Source organism: Salmo salar, chromosome ssa10 (genome assembly GCF_905237065.1).
Source record: "Salmo salar chromosome ssa10, Ssal_v3.1, whole genome shotgun sequence".
In the NCBI taxonomy this organism is placed as follows: domain Eukaryota; kingdom Metazoa; phylum Chordata; class Actinopteri; order Salmoniformes; family Salmonidae; genus Salmo; species Salmo salar.
In genome coordinates this window covers 45,681,265-45,698,764 of record NC_059451.1, presented here as the reverse complement: position 1 = coordinate 45,698,764, position 17,500 = coordinate 45,681,265, and the positions used below count along the sequence as shown (strand labels likewise).

The following is a 17,500-nucleotide window of genomic DNA, read 5'->3' as shown; positions in this document are numbered from 1 at the left end:
TCTTTCTGTCTCTCTCTCCCTCATCTGTCTCTCTCTCTATCCATCCATCCATCCGTTGTGTTGGTGTATGTATAATTCATCCATCCATCTGTTGTGACGGTGTATGCATAATTCATCCAACCATCTATCCATCTGTTGTGACGGTGTATGCATAATTCATCCATCCATCTATCCATCCATTGTGTTGGTGTATGTATAATTCATCTGTCCATCTGTTGTGACGGTGTATGTATAATTCATGTGTCCATCTCTCCATCTGTTGTGACGGTGTATGTATAATTCATCCATCCATCCATCTATCCATCCATTGTGTTGGTGTATGTATAATTCATCCATCCATCTATCCATCTGTTGTGACGGTGTATGTATAATTCATCCATCCATCTATCCATCCATTGTGTTGGTGTATGTAATATTCATGTGTCCATCTCTCCATCTGTTGTGACGGTGTATGTATAATTCATCCATCCATCCATCTATCCATCCATTGTGTTGGTGTATGTATAATTCATCTGTCCATCTCTCCATCTGTTGTGACGGTGTATGTATAATTCATCCATCCATCCATCTATCCATCCATTGTGTTGGCGAATGTATAATTCATCCATCCATCTATCCATCCATTGTGTTGGCGAATGTATAATTCATCCATCCATCTATCCATCCATTGTGTTGGTGTATGTATAATTCATCCATCCATCTATCCATCCATTGTGTTGGCGAATGTATAATTCATCCATCCATCTATCCATCCATTGTGTTGGCGAATGTATAATTCATCCATCCATCTATCCATCCATTGTGTTGGTGTATGTATAATTCATCCATCCATCTATCCATCCATTGTGTTGGTGTATGTATAATTCATCCATCCATCTATCCATCCATTGTGTTGGTGTATGTATAATTCATCCATCCATCTATCCATCCATTGTGTTGGTGTATGTATAATTCATCCATCCATCTATCCATCCATTGTGTTGGTGTATGTATAATTCATCCATCCATCTATCCATCCATTGTGTTGGTGTATGTATAATTCATGGTGTGGGGTGTGTTTGTGTTAGCGTAGGCTAATGAAGCAGTAAATCTCACTCACTCAGCCAGTCTGAGTGTGGGAGAGATGCAGGGGAGTTTAGGCCCACACAGCAGGGAGGAAGGGCAGGCAGGGGGAGACGGCACACATATTACCCCCTCCAGACACCATCTCTTCTGGTCATCCGACCACAAACTCCCACTCTATTGTTTTCTCTCTGTCCCTACCTGTGATTTCATCTACTTCTATCCATGTTCTCTTTCTGTCCGTTTCTCTTTACATAGTGTTCCCCCTCTCCCTTTTTCTTCATCTATCCTTTTTTTTAAACTCTTTCTCTGTCCCTCTCTCCAAGTCCTGTTTCTCTCACCTGTTTTTTCTTTCTCTCTCTCCCTCTCTCCTTTCCTCTCCTTTCATCTCTTCCCCAGGGCTTTTCAAACTTTAAGGCATCTCACTGGATCGTTCCGTCGATCATTGTGTAGAGATTCCGTCGTAGCAGACAGAGACTGCATCTCAAATCACACCCTATTCACGATGTAGTGCACTACTTTTGACCAGAACCCTAGGCTTCATTGTTGTTATTGATTATTGATTAATGTACTACATTGTTGAGTGAGCTAGCACATAACCATTTTGATGCACCTTGTGTACCTGGTGTAAACTGTGTATGTGATGAATCCATTTGATTTGATGGTGCCATTTCGAACCCAGGTAGAGGCAGTGCTGCAGTGTTTGATTGATTGAGAGGACTGTACAGGTCTTAGTTTTACTGCTATCTATATGATAAAAGTTTACAGTGCGCATACTGCCACTTCAGCCACTGTGTTTATCACACCATCACGCCTCATCCCTGAGGCTGAAACTTCTGTTTAACTATCCTAATTCACAGACTATCACCTGTTTATAACCCACACATTATCCTAGGCCTAATTGATTACCTGTCGCAGCATTAAAACATGACCAGTGTAGTAGCTACAGTATCTCTCGCTATCAAATAAACAACTTCCCATTATACTTTCCATTATCACTGAGCCTGTTCTACTCATGATAGGGATATGCACTGTTTTATGCAGGATGACTGGTCAGTGAACCTAATTGAATGGATTTTCTGAGGCAGTTTAGAATAATGAAGATATTCTGCTTTTCAATGGCTGTGAGGTAGTCTGTTGTTACTGCAGCCTGTAGGAAAGGAAACATTATTGAATGGATTCTTCACTTAGTTATATTGCTTTGTTTTACAACATAAAACAAACCTGCTTTTTGTTGTAGTCATGCATCCTTTCCTCTCCCTGCCCTGGGTGCGTGTGTGTGTGTGTGTGTGTGTGTGTGTGTGTGTGTGTGTGTGTGTGTGTGTGTGTGTGTGTGTGTGTGTGTGTGTGTGTGTGTGTGTGTGTGTGTGTGTGTGTGTGTGTGTGTGTGTGTGTGTGTGTGTGTGTGTGTGAGAGTGTGTGTGTGTGTAGCATGATTACCAGGCAGCGCTGCTCCCCATGTTAGACTCCATCATCCATCCCACCATAATCACAGAACCATTGAGTCCACCCTCTCACTCTGTGATGACATCCATACAGTGTGGTGTGACAGTGACTTTATACCTCATACCACCGTCCTCTACTCTCCTTCTCTGTCCTCATACATACACACAGACGCCAAACAGCAAATGTATGATCTTTACATTAGCCCAGTGGCTTATGAGCTATCTGAATCAATCACTAGGGACAGTCGTTTTAGCCGAGGCCCAGAGCAACAGATGGACATAGGTTGTGTGTGGGTTTGTTCATTCGTCATGGATGTGTGCATGCGTGTGGGTGTGGATGTTGGGCTATCTATGATATGCAACTCTGCTCTCCTCCCTTTCCTGTGAAAGGGAATTAGGGAGGCAGTTAATCAAAAGTGCATTAGCATACAAGCGCATACTCCGCCCTTCTACCCCACTCATAATAGATGCTTAGTCTGAGAACGTGGGTCAAATAACAAAACACCACCACACCCACCACCACATCCACCACCAACACCAACACCAACACCCACCACCACACCCACCACCACATTCACCACCACCACCAACACCACCACCAACACCCACCACCACACCCACCACCACATTCACCACCACCCACCACCACACCCACCACCACCACCACCACCACAACCACCACCACACCCACCACCACCAACACCACCACTACATCCACCACCACCACCACCACACCCACCACCACCACCACACCCACCAACACCACCATCACCACCACCACACCCAACACCACCACACCCACCACCACACCCACCACCACCACCACACCCAACACCACCACACCCACCACCACCAACACCCACCACCACACTCACCACCACACCCAACACCCACCACCACCACACCCACCACCACATCCACCACACCCACCACCACCACACCCACCAACACCCACCAACACCACACCCACCACCACACCCACCACCACCACACCCACCAACACCCACCAACACCAACACCCACCACCACCAACACCCACCAACACCACCACACCCACCACCAATCATACCACCACCAATCCCACCACCACCTCCACCACCACCACCACACCCACCAACAATTCTCCTGAGATCTCTGGCTCTCCTTCAGTGTTATTTGCTGTAAATCAAACAGCAAGCAATGCAGGTGTAGAAGCATGGTGGCTAGGAAAAACTCCCGAGAAAGGCAGAAACCTAGAGAGGAACCAGGCTATGAGGGGTGGCCAGTCCTCTTCTGGCTGTGCAGGGTGGAGATTATAACAGAATATGGCCAAGATGTTCAAATGTTCATAAATGACCAGCATGGTCAAATAATAATAATCACAGTAGTTGTCGAGGGTGCAACAAGTCAGCACCTCAGGAGTAAATGTCAGTTGGCTTTTCATAGCCGATCATTGAGAGTATCTCTACCGCTCCTGCTGTCTCTAGAGAGTTGAAAACAGCAGGTCTGGGACAGGTAGCACGCCCGGTGAACAGGTCAGGGTTCCTTAGCCACAGGCAGAACAGTTGAAACTGGAGCAGCAGCACGGCCAGGTGGACTGGGGACAGCAAGGAGTCATCATGCCAGGTAGTCCTGAGGCATGGTCCTAGGGCTCACGTCCTCAGAGAGAGAGAAAGAAAGAGAGAATTAGAGAGAGCATACTTAAGTTCACACAGGACACCGGATAAGACAGGAGAAATCCTCCAGGTATAACAGACTGACCTTAGCCCCCCGACACATAAACTACTGCAGCATAAATACTGGAGGCTGAGACAGGAGGGGTCAGGAGACACTGTGGCCCCATCCAACGATACCCCCGGACTGGGCCAAACAGGCAGGATATAACCCCACCCACTTTGCCAAAGCACAGCCCCCACACCACTAGAGGGATACCTTCAACCACCAACTTTCCATCCTGAGACAAGGCCGAGTATAGCCCACAAAGATCTCCGCCACGGCACAACCCAAGGGGGGGGCGCCAACCCAGACAGGAAGACCACTTTAGCGACTGTAGGCCGAGTAGGTAGTTGCTGGTTGTTAGCTGGTCACTGTGTTTTACCTCTGTGCCTCGCCGTGTCAGAACAGAGCTGATTAAATATTAATATCTTACAAAGTCAGGCTGCTGTATTAATTCAGCTAAAGAGCAATGAATGCCCAGCTGAGTAGAGGACCTCTGATCAAGGTTTTTAACAGAGAGAGTGGAGATGATTGGCGTGTAGGTGGGAGGAGTGTGTGTGTGTGTGTGTGTGTGTGTGTGTGTGTGTGTGTGTGTGTGTGTGTGTGTGTGTGTGTGTGTGTGTGTGTGTGTGTGTGTGTGTGTGTGTGTGTGGGTGGGTGGGTGTGGGTGTTTGTGCGTGCGTGCGTGTGAGTGAGTGTATTTTGCTTGTCTGTGTGTGTTACGACGTGAGTGTGTTACGACGTGAGTGTGTTACGACGTATGTGTGTTACAATGTATGTGTGTAACGATGGGTGTGTGTGCCTTACGCAATGTGTGTTCCTGCTTTAGGTAACCACCTTCAAAAAGTTGTGTGAGATGAAAGTCATGAAGGAGGAGTCACGGAGTAACTATGATCTCAGTCCAAAAAACTGTCGATAAGCCTGTCAATATACCTTACACAGTCTGCAACACTGCACTAGGCCTACCTGTGAGCACTTACTGATAAGGAGACAGAGAGAGGGAGAGACATATAGAGAGGTAAAGAGAGAAAGGTACAGAGAGTGAAAGAGAGGGGTACAGAGACAGAGAGAGGTAAAGAGAGAGAGGTAAAGAAAGAGAGAGCGAGAGAGAGAGGGGTAAAGAGGGAGGGGGTAAAGAGGGAGGGAGGTAAAGAGGGAGAGAGAGAAATCCAATGAGGTCCCTGAGGTTCCAACACTGCTCAACACTGACCTTCAGAAGGAGACAAGAGGAAACCTTCCTGAAGACAACTTTCATCTCCAGTTTAATGATACCATCAGCTGGCAGGGAATTACCAAGAGGGTCTGACTTCCTTGGCTTCCAGACTGTTCTGCATTCTAAGCTACTGGTACACCGTTGCCAATAATGCAACAAATTGGCTAAAGCAGAAACATACTAGCAACCCGGCTCGTTTCCCAACCTTGGGTCTTGTACATTATGCCAACTATGTTATTGACTATGAGTAATAATCCCTCTATTGTACTGTATAAACCTCAATGGATGTAGTGCCTTTCTTCTGTGGTTTATTTAGCCTGTTGGTTGTCACTACAGTCAGTGATGCATTGAGGAGATAAACTGCATCCTCCAAGATGCGTCAGTGCCTCCACAGATTGAAGCAGAACATACTATATATATATTTTTTTATTTAACCTTTATTTAACCCCCCCCCCGACACACACACAGCTCCTCATCTCCCATCTTCTGATGGTTAAATGGGATTTTAGGAAGAGACTCCATTTTGGTTCCTGAAACGCAAAACAAAAAACACATTTTAAAGTAGACACATTTAAAACCTGCTCACGTGAGACCCAGCCATTCACTGAGAACCCAGATGAAGTGATAGAGCCCGGCCAAGAGAAGAAAGGAATGAGAAGCCAGCTTCTCTAAGGCAATTCCTACCTAAACCCAAAGTCACCAAACAGAACCTGAATAGAACAAAACCTGGCAACACTTACACTGCTGAAACACGCACAGAAAAATAAGCACCAAAATGGCACTCAATATGCATTATATAGGGAATATGGTGCCATTTTGGACACCAACATTATTCCTTATATGGGCCCTGGTCTAAAGTAGTGCATTATATAGGGAACAGGGTGTCATTTAAGACACAGTCTCAGTCTATCCCCCACCAGGACCCTCGAACATTGAAAAAATATCATGTAAAATAAAAAAGAAATGACTTTTTTTTATATGAAATAATCTCACAGCAGGCACAATATATTGATCTGGGGGGTTGCTATGGCGGGTTGCTGGGTGCGTTGCCAGCCAGTGGCAGTCTAAAATGTATAATTGATGGAGCAGCGTTTGACACTGTGTGTAATGTTATCTAGAATGTAGTCCTATTGGGCCCTCTCTGGCTGGGAACGGGGGAGGAGTGGAGAGGGGATGGAGGGTGGGGGGAGGGAGAAGGGTAGTATGTAATCTAGGATACAATGGTATACTTTCTTAATTGTATTTTTGTTTAATTTAACCTTTATTTAACTAGGCAAGTCAGTTAACCTCTAGAGGACCCCTTCCCGCTCTGATCCCGCTAACGGGATTTATTGACAAGATACCATGGCGGGAAATTCAAAACTGCAAGGATCTAATAATTTCAATTTCTCAAACAATCAACTATTTTTCACCATTTGAAAGATAAACATCTCCTAAATCCAACCACATTGTCCGATTTCAAAGAGGCTTTACGGCGAAAGCATGAAGTTAGGTTATGTTAGGAGAGTACATTGAAAATAGCTGTGTGTAATGTTTTGTCAATTCAAAGACAGGCGTCACCAAAAGCAGAAAACCAGCTAAAATTATGCACTAACCTTTGACAATCTTCATCAGATGACACTCCTAGGACATTATGTTATACAATACATGCATTTTTTTGTTCCATCAAGTTCATATTTATATCCAAAAACAGCATTTTACAGTGGCGGTGAAATTCAAAATAAAATTTCCCTCAAATGCTTCCGGTGAATCAGCGTTACAATTTACAAAATTACTATTCGAAAACATTGGTAAATTATAATATTGTCATTCAAAGAATTATAGATTAACATCTCGTAAATGCTACCGCATTGCCAGATTTCAAAATAACTTTACTGGGAAATCACACTTTGCAATAAACGGGGTGCTATGCTAAGAACAATAGGCTAGGCTATACAGGTTAGCACCATCTTGGAACCATCTAATATCAATAATACTATTGTAAATATTCCCTTACTTTGATTATCTTCATCAGAAGGCACTTCCAGGGATCCCAGGTCCACAACAAATGTGGTTTCTTTCGACAAAGTTCATAATTTATGTCCAAATAACTCCAAGTTGTTCCATGTTGTTAGCGCGTTCAGTAGGCTCCTCAAAATGTAGGGCGGGGGAGGGAAAAGTCACCACGAAAAGTTAAAAAATATATATATTTACATTCGTTCAAACATGTCAAACGTTGTTTAGCATCAATCTTTAGGGCCATTTTTAACGTGAAAGATCAGTAATATTTCAACCCGACCTCTCCTGTGTCTTGAAAAACGTTTAGAAAAATGTCTCGCCTCACATGAACGCGCATGTGTGCGCAATAATGAAGTGACGACATCCCAGGGACGTCAACTTCCCTTCCTTGTCATCCGGTCTCTGTTCATCATAGACGCTTCAAACAACTTTATAAAGATCGTTGACATCTAGTGGAAGCCGTAGGAAGTGCAAAATGAATCCTTTGTCACTATGTGATCTATTAGCAATGACTCGAAAATAGTACAGCCACAAAATTCTCATTTCCTGCTTGTATTTTTCTCAGGTTTTTGCCTGCCATATGAGTTTTGTTATACTTACAGACACCATTCAAACAGTTTTAGAAAATTCAGAGTGTTTTCTATCCAAATCTGTTAATAATATGCATATCCTAGCTTCTGAGTTGGTGTAGGAGGCAGTTAAAAATGAGCACATATTTTTTTCAAAATTCTCAATACTGCCCCCTAGCCCCAACATTAAGAACAAATTCTTTTTTTACAATGACGGCCTACCCCGGCCAAACCCTGCCCTAACCCGGACGACGCTGGGCCAATTGTGCACCACCCTATGGGTCTCCTGATCACGGCCGGTTATGATACAGCCCGGGATCGGACCAGGGTCTGTAGTGACGCCTCTAGCACTGAGATGCAGAGCCTCAGAACGCTGCTCCACTCGGTTTCACTGGAAGGAACGCTGTGTGTGTATGTTTATGTTCATGTTTGAGTGTGTGTGTGTGTGTGTGTTGTGTGTGTGTGTGTGTGTGTGTGTGTGTGTGTGTGTGTGTGTGTGTGTGTGTGTGTGTGTGTGTGTGTGTGTTATCTGACTGTTTCATTGACTGACTGTGTTGTCTCTCTATCTCTCTCTCGCTGTCACTCTCTCCCTCCCTCCACTGATAGGTCGACAGACGTGCCCACCTGAGAAGTTTGACTGTGGGGGGTCAACCAGCAAGTGTGTCTCGTTGTCATGGAGATGTGACGGCGAAAGGGACTGCGAGAACGGAGCGGACGAGGACCAGTGTTCCGCAGGTAAGACTGAAGCGGGCGGGGGGAATACAGAAGAGGGAGAGAAATACAGAGAGAGAGGGAAATACAGAGAGAGAGAGAGAAATACAGAGAGATAAATACAGAGAGAGAGAGAAATACAGAGAGAGAGAGAAATACAGAGAGAGAGAGAAATACAGAGAGAGAGAGAAATACAGAGAGAGAGAGAGAAATACAGAGAGAGAGAGAAATGCAGAGAGAGAGAGAAATACAGAGAGAGAGAGAGAAATACAGAGAGAGAAATACAGAGAGAGAGAAATACAGAGAGAGAGAGAGAAATACAGAGAGAGAGAGAAATACAGAGAGAGAGAGAGAATTACAGAGAGAGAGAGAGAGAAATACAGAGAGAGAGAGAGAAATACAGAGAGAGAGAGAGAAATACAGAGAGAGAGAGAGAGAGAAATACAGAGAGAGGAGAAATACAGAGAGAGAGAGAGAAATACAGAGAGAGAGAAATACAGAGAGAGAGAGAAATACAGAGAGAGAGAAATACAGAGAGAGAGAAATACAGAGAGAGAAATAGAATAATGGTTAGATCCTCTGTTGAGAGAAAAACAAAGACAAACTAAATGTAATGAAAGCGTGAGTGAAGAGAATATAGGTATCTGTTCCTCATGATCATTTGTTTCGGCTTGTGGAGAGAAGAAACATAGTTTAAGGAGCTGAAGGTGTTGGTACAAATAGCAGGTGTGGTATTTTTAGCTCTGAGTCCCAGCTGCCAGTGTTGTTGGTGTGTGTTGATGTGTAGAACATTCAGACTTCAGAGTTGTTTCCTCCACTGACGTTTCCTTTATCAATTGTTCCTGGCACTGGGTGAGACTGTTGTTTCCTCCCTGATGCTGGGTGAGACTGTCGTTTCCTCCCTGACGCTGTGTGAGACTGTCGTTTCCTCCCTGACGCTGTGTGAGACTGTCGTTTCCTCCCTGACGCTGTGTGAGACTGTCGTTTCCTCCCTGACGCTGTGTGAGACTGTCGTTTCCTCCCTGACGCTGTGTGAGACTGTCGTTTCCTCCCTGACGCTGTGTGAGACTGTCGTTTCCTCCGTGACGCTGGGTGAGACTGTCGTTTCCTTGATCAATTCTCCCTGACGCTGTGTGAGACTGTCGTTTCCTCCCTGACGCTGTGTGAGACTGTCGTTTCCTCCCTGACACTGGGTGAGACTGTCGTTTCCTTGATCAAGTGGAAAAGCAGGTTTCTACAGCAGCTCATAAGTAGGGTAGATTTGTCTCTGTGAATGGCTGAGATTGAAATGTCATCTGTCTGTCTGTCTGTCTGTCTGTCTGTCTGTCTGTCTGTCTGTCTGTCTGTCTGTCTGTCTGTCTGTCTGTCTGTCTGTCTGTCTGTCTGTCTGTCTGTCTGTCTGTCTGTCTGTCTGTCTGTATTGAGAAGGCTGTCAAGGTGTTGCTCACACGCATTATATGTCACACACACACACACACACACACTCACGTCCACACGGCAGGCCTGAGAGAAATCGTCCACCTTGCGTTTCTCCACCCAATACGAGAGCCATAAAAGCAGCATTGATTTCCCCCTGCTTAGACATGTGACCTATAGAGATATTGATCTCCCTGCGTCTCCCGTTTAGAGGATATTATGTATCATACATATAACCTTTACCAGATCTAACAGCTTCCTGCCAGGCCATTAGGGAAAACAAAAGGGCCTCTCAGAAAACAGGTTTTTACTGAACACACACACACACACACACACACACACACACACACACACACACACACACACACACACACACACACACACACACACACACACACACACACACACACACACACACACACACACACCAGAGGAGGCTGCTGGGATATTCTATAGGAGAATGGGCTCATTGTAATAGCTGGAATGGAATAAATGGAACGTCAAACATGGTTTCCATGTGTTTGATGTGTTTGACTCTGTTCCATTTATTCCATTCCAACCATTACAATGAGCCAGTATAGCTCCTCCCACCAGTCTCATCTGACACACACACACACACACACACACACACACACACACACACACACACACACACACACACACACACACACACACACACACACACACACACACACAGGTTTTCTGTGTTATCTGAGGTCAAACCTAAAATAGACCAACACACACTGAGACTGTCTGAAGCTGGAGGGGCGATGATCTTCACTTCGCCCTCTATCTCTCTCCCCTTTCTCCCCTCTATCTCCTCTATCCCCTCTATCTCTCTCCCCTTTCTCCCCTCTATCTCCTCTATCCCCTCTATCTCTCTCCCCTTTCTCCCCTCTATCTCCTCTATCCCCTCTATCTCTCTCCCCTCTCTCCACTCTCTTCCTTCTCTTCCCTCTATCCCCTCTATCTCCTCTATCTCTCTCCCCTTTCTCCCCTCTATCTCCTCTATCCCCTCTATCTCTCTCCCCTCTCTCCACTCTCTTCCCTCTCTTCCCTCTATCCCCTCTCTCCCCTCTATCTCTCTCCCCTCTATCCCCTCTCTCCCCTCTATCTCTCTCCCCTCTATCCCCTCTATCTCTCTCCCCTCTCTTCCCTCTATCCCCTCTCTTCCCTCTATCCCCTCTATCTCTCTCCCCTCTCTTCCCTCTATCCCCTCTCTCCCCTCTATCTCTCTCCCCTCTATCCCCTCTATCTCTCTCCCCTCTATCCCCTCTATCTCTCTCCCCTCTCTTCCCTCTATCCCCTCTATCCCCTCTATCTCTCTCCCCTTTCTCCCCTCTATCTCCTCTATCCCCTCTATCTCTCTCCCCTCTCTCCCCTCTCTTCCCTCTATCCCCTCTCTCCACTCTATCTCTCTCCCCTCTATCTCTCTCCCCTCTATCTCTCTCCCCTCTATCCCCTCTATCTCTCTACCCTCTCTCCCCTCTATCCCCTCTCTCCTCTCTATCTCTCTCCCCTCTATCCCCTCTCTCCTCTCTATCTCTCTCCCCTCTATATCTCTCCCCTCTATCTCTCTCTCCTCTATCCCCTTTCTCCCCTCTCTCCCCTCTCTTCCTCCTATCCCCTCTATCTGTCTCCCCTCTATTTCTCTCCCCTTTCTCCCCTCTATCTCCTCTATCCCCTCTATCTCTCTCCCCTCTCTCCCCTCTCTTCCCTCTCTTCCCTCTATCCCCTCTCTCCCCTCTATCTCTCTCCCCTCTATCTCTCTCCCCTCTATCTCTCTCCCCTCTATCTCTCTCCCCTCTATCCCCTCTATCTCTCTACCCTCTCTACCCTCTCTCCCCTCTCTCCCCTCTATATCTCTCCCCTCTATCTCTCTCCCCTCTATCCCCTCTCTCCCCTCTCTCCTCTCTATCCCCTCTCTCTCCTCTATCCCCTTTCTCCCCTCTCTCCCCTCTCTTCCTCCTATCACCTCTATCTGTCTCCCCTCTATCTCTATCCCCTCTATCCCCTCTCTCCCCTCTATCCCCTCTCTCCCCTCTATCTCTCTCCCCTCTCTCCTCTCTCTCCCCTCTATCCCCTCTATCCCCTCTCTCCCCTCTCTTCCCTCTATCCCCTCTATCTCTCTCCCCTCTATCCCCTCTATCTCTCTCCCCTCTATCTCTCTCCCCTCTATCCCCTCTCTCCCCTCTCTTCCCTCTATCCCCTCTATCTCTCTCCCCTCTCTCCCCTCTCTTCCCTCTATCCCCTCTCTCCCCTCTCTCCCGTCTATCTCTCTCCCCTCTCTCCCCTCTCTCCCCTCTAACTCTCTCCCCTCTCTCCCCTCTCTCCACTCTATCCCCTCTCTCCCCCTCTCTCCTCTCTATCCCCTCTCTCCCCTCTATCCCCTCTCTCCCCTCTATCCCCTCTCTCCCCTCTCTTCCCTCTCTCCCCTCTATCTCTCTCCGCTCTCTCCTCTCTATCCCCTCTCTTCCCTCTATCCCCTCTCTCCCCTCTCTCCCCTCTATCTCTCTCCCCTCTATCCCCTCTATCTCTCTCCCCTCTATCCCTTCTATCTCTCTCCCCTCTATCCCCTCTATCCCTTCTATCTCTCTCCCCTCTATCCCCTCTCTCCCCTCTATCCCCTATATCTCTCTCCCCTCTATCCCCTCTCTCCTCTCTATCTCTCTCCCCTCTATCCCCTCTCTCCTCTCTATCTCTCTCCCCTCTATCTCTCTCCCCTCTCTCCCCTCTATCTCTCTCCCCTCTATCCCCTCTCTCCCCTCTCTTCCCTCTATCCCCTCTCTCCCCTCTATCTCTCTTCCCTCTATCCCCTCTATCTCTCTCCCCTCTATCCCTTCTATCTCTCTCCCCTCTATCCCCTCTATCCCTTCTATCTCTCTCCCCTCTATCCCCTCTCTCCCCTCTATCCCCTATATCTCTCTCCCCTCTATCCCCTCTCTCCTCTCTATCTCTCTCCCCTCTATCCCCTCTCTCCTCTCTATCTCTCTCCCCTCTATCTCTCTCCCCTCTCTCCCCTCTATCTCTCTCCCCTCTATCCCCTCTCTCCCCTCTATCCCCTCTCTCCCCTCTATCCCCTTTATCTCTCTCCCCTCTATCTCTCTCCCCTCTCTCCCCTCTCTCCCCTCTATCTCTCTCCCCTCTATCCCCTCTATCTCTCTCCCCTCTATCCCCTCTCTCCCCTCTATCCCCTCTATCCCCTCTCTGCCCTCTACCCCCTCTCTCTGTCCCTCCACACATGCAGAGAGATGGCTGAAGAACAGATACGTGTGGTCTCTAGTCACAGCAGGGTATGACATCACAGACCAGGCAGAGGAATTTCATCCTGTGTTACTATAGTGATTGTGTCCAATATCTCTCAGCTAGTTGACTCTAGTTTACCCTGAGTTAGCCATACTGTTTAGTCCTAGTGTTTAGTCCTAGTGTTTGGTCCTAGTGTTCGTCCTAATGTTTTGTTCTAGTGTTAGTCCTAGTGTTAGTCCTAGTGTTAGTCTTAGTGTTTAGTCCTAATGTTAGTCCTAATGTTTAGTCCTAGTGTTATTCCTAATGTTTAGTCCTAGTGTTTAGTCCTAATGTTAGTCCTAGTGTTAGTCTTAATGTTAGTTTTAATGTTTAGTCCTAGTGTTAAGTCCTAGTGTTAGTCCTAATGTTAGTCCTAATGTTTAGTTCTAGTGTTAGTCTTATTGTTAGTCCTAGTGTTAGTCCTAATGTTAGTCCTAATGTTTAGTTCTAGTGTTAGTCCTAGTGTTAGTCCTAGTGTTAGTCCTAGTGTTAAGTCCTAGTGTTAGTCCTAGTGTTTAGTTCTAGTGTTAGTCCTAGTGTTAGTCCTAGTGTTAAGTCCTAGTGTTAGTCCTAGTGTTTAGTCTTAGTGTTTAGTCCTAGTGTTAGTCTAGTGTTAGGTCTTAGTGTTTAGTCCTAGTGTTCAGTCTTAGTGTTTAGTCCTAGTGTTTAGTCCTAATGTTAGTCCTAATGTTTAGTCCTAGTGTTAGGTCTTAGTGTTAGTCCTAATGTTTAGTTCTAGTGTTAGTCTTAGTGTTAGTCCTAGTGTTAGTCCTAGTGTTAAGTCCTAGTGTTTAGTCTTAGTGTTTAGTCTTAGTGTTAGTCTAGTGTTAGGTCTTAGTGTTTAGTCATAGTGTTCAGTCTTAGTGTTTAGTCCTAGTGTTTAGTCCTAATGTTAGTCCTAATGTTTAGTCCTAGTGTTAGGTCTTAGTGTTAGTCCTAATGTTTAGTTCTAGTGTTAGTCTTAGTGTTAGTCCTAGTGTTAGTCCTAGTGTTAAGTCCTAGTGTTAGTCCTAGTGTTAGTCCTAGTGTTAGTCCTAGTGTTAGTCCTAGTGTTTAGTTCTAGTGTTAGTCCTAGTGTTAGTCCTAGTGTTTAGTCCTAGTGTTTAGTCTTAGTGTTTAGTCCTAGTGTTAGTCTTAGTGTTAGGTCTTAGTGTTTAGTCCTAGTGTTCAGTCTTAGTGTTCAGTCCTAGTGTTTAGTCCTAATGTTAGTCCTAATGTTTAGTCCTAGTGTTAGTCTTAGTGTTAGGTCTTAGTGTTTAGTCCTAGTGTTCAGTCTTAGTGTTTAGTCCTAGTGTTTAGTCCTAATGTTAGTCCTAATGTTTAGTCCTAGTGTTAGTCTTAGTGTTAGGTCTTAGTGTTTAGTCCTAGTGTTCAGTCTTAGTGTTTAGTCCTAGTGTTTAGTCCTAATGTTAGTCGTAATGTTTAGTCCTGGTGTTAGTCCTAGTGTTAAGTCCTAGTGTTAGTCCTAGTGTTAAGTCCTAGTGTTAAGTCCTAGTGTTAAGTCCTAGTCTTAAGTCCTAGTGTTAGTCCTAGTGTTAGTCCTAGTGTTAGTCCTAGTGTTTAGTCTTAGTGTTTAGTCCTAGTGTTTAGTCCTAATGTTAGTCCTAATGTTTAGTCCTAGTGTTAGTCTTAATGTTAGTCTTAATGTTTAGTCCTAGTGTTAGTCTTCATGTTTAGTCCTAGTGTTAGTCTTCATGTTTAGTCCTAGTGTTAGTCCTATTGTTTAGTCCTAGTGTTTAGCCTTCATTCCCTCAGAGAGAGAGAGAGAGAGAGAGAGTAGTAGCATACACGTTGGGGCAGCAGGTAGCCTGGTGGTTAGAGCGTTGGACTAGTAACCGAAAGGTTGCAAGATGGAATGTCTGAGCTGACAAGGTAAAAATCTGTTGTTCTGTCCCTGAACAAGGCAGTTAAATCACTGTTCTTAGGCTGTTATTGAAAATAAGAATGTGTTCTAAACTGACTTGCCTAGTTAAATAAATAAAAAATACAGCTATCAATGCTGTAGGCTAACCTTAGGATCAATCAATTCACTACTGATAGTGTGTTGCCAGTATTCAGCCATACTGTATCCCTATAGTCACACAGTAATCTGATCTCTGTATATCTCTCTCTATCGTTACATTTGGGAGTTTGTAGACGGGTAATGAAAGCTGTTGTTGATGTAGTCATGCAAGCCAATCGGCCGTGCGTCTCAGCCTGTATCACATCCTCTCACACCCTAATGGATGGAAATACAAAGGGAGCTCCTCTGTCTATCGTTATTCATCACATTGAAATGACACGGCTATCAAGGAAACTTGTCACATATCTCATTCCCTTTTCATTTCTATTGTATTGACACCGGGGGGCACTTATATTGGTTGCACGTTCCTTCTATCGTCTTTTTATCTATCACAACCATATACGAAGTGGAAAATAAGATTGGTTATTACATCTTAGAAATATTTCATGGAGGTTCTGATGATAATTGATTTCCTGCCTGATGTGGTATGTCTGTCTGTGATCCTGGCTCTCCAGCTGTAATAACCTGCAGAAATGGGTTTTTGATCTATGATTTAAGAGAGGGAGTATATGGGGCTGCATGCATATCACTGTGAACACTGTCAGACTCTGATGATCTGTATCCCAACTCCTTCAACTGGAAGGTGAATCATTCTGTGTTTCGTACAGAAAAACCCTGTTCCTCTAAATTTTGGAGGTACAGAATTGTTTAAGCTGTTATTTCAGATAGTAATTGTTAGGTATTGTTGGCACGTTAATACACCGCGGTATGCACACGTGGGCTTCCATTCCTCTTTCCTCTATAATGAAAACTGGATGTGTGCCAAATACAGGAGATTCAGCTAGCACACACACACACACACACACACACACACACACACACGCATCCCTGCCTCCACCCTTTAGCTCCTGCTCTAGTTCTCTCTTCTCCCCCTCCCTCCCCATCCCCCTACCTCCCCATCCCCCTACCCCCTCACACACCCCTCTCTCCTCCCTATTTCCCCCTCCCTGTGGAATAAGCTGCTAATTGAGCTTGTCCATATGTTGAATTATACATGGTCCAGGCTGGGAGGGTCTTTATTTGATTTTAAAAGCCCTCTGAAGAAAGTTTAGCAGCTTTTAATTTATGATAATGTGGAATCAGGTTCATTTAGGCACCCATGCTCTCCCAGGGCTCCTAGCTGGAGTTGGGATGGGAGGATGGGGATGGTGGTGCTGTTACTTCTGAATGAATGGAGAGATGAACGGGGGAGTAAAGGCAGTGGGGGGGAAAATAGGGAGAGAGGCTGTAGCTTTCATGTTGACCACGGAATTCACACATCAATAGGCTTGGTTTGTTGTGTGCCTGTGTGTTTTTGCATGGTCGTGTGTCATTTCTGTTCAAGCAGCAGAGTGTCTCTCTGTCCCCAGGTAATGAGTCAGGCTCTCTCAGGCTCAATAATAATGTCTAATTTGTTCATGTTGAACGACGATCACCACAGAAGTCAGGTTCAATTCAGCAGAGCTCCGCGGCCTGTCTGTCTCAGGGACTTAGAGTGCAACGATATGTTTCTCATTTATTTATACAGAAGATGATTTGACTGTCAGGCCGTAATGCAGCAGGCAGTGTGGTCCTGGGGGAGTTAGCTGTAATGTAGCAGGCAGTGTGGTCCTGGGGGAGTTAGCTGTAGTGTACAGGCAGTGTGGTCCTGAGGGAGTAGGCTGTAGTGTACAGGCAGTGTGGTCCTGAGGGAGTAGGCTGTAGTGTACAGGCAGTGTGGTCCTGAGGGAGTAGGCTGTAGTGTACAGGCAGTGTGGTCCTGGGGGAGTTAGCTGTAATGTAGCAGGCAGTGTGGTCCTGGGGGAGTTAGCTGTAGTGTACAGGCAGTGTGGTCCTGAGGGAGTAGGCTGTAGTGTACAGGCAGTGTGGTCCTGAGGGAGTAGGCTGTAGTGTACAGGCAGTGTGGTCCTGAGCGAGTAGGCTGTAGTGTTCAGGCAGTGTGGTCCTGAGGGAGTTAGCTGTAGTGTACAGGCAGTGTGGTCCTGAGGGAGTAGGCTGTAGTGTACAGGCAGTGTGGTCCTGAGGGAGTAGGCTGTAGTGTACAGGCAGTGTGGTCCTGAGGGAG

At 45.9% G+C, this 17,500-nt stretch overlaps 1 protein-coding gene across 4 annotated transcripts in view; it reads left to right on the top strand.

Annotated features, from left to right (window-relative positions):
• The window catches only part of lrp8 (low density lipoprotein receptor-related protein 8, apolipoprotein e receptor), a 501,836-nt gene that overhangs the window by 347,376 nt on the left and 136,960 nt on the right, over positions 1-17,500 (top strand). For all 4 annotated transcript variants that reach the window (XM_045687838.1, XM_045687836.1, XM_045687837.1 and 1 more), the window contains exon 4: positions 8,589-8,717. In XM_045687838.1, the coding sequence (XP_045543794.1) occupies positions 8,589-8,717 (129 nt within the window). The remainder of the gene's footprint in view (positions 1-8,588; positions 8,718-17,500) is intronic.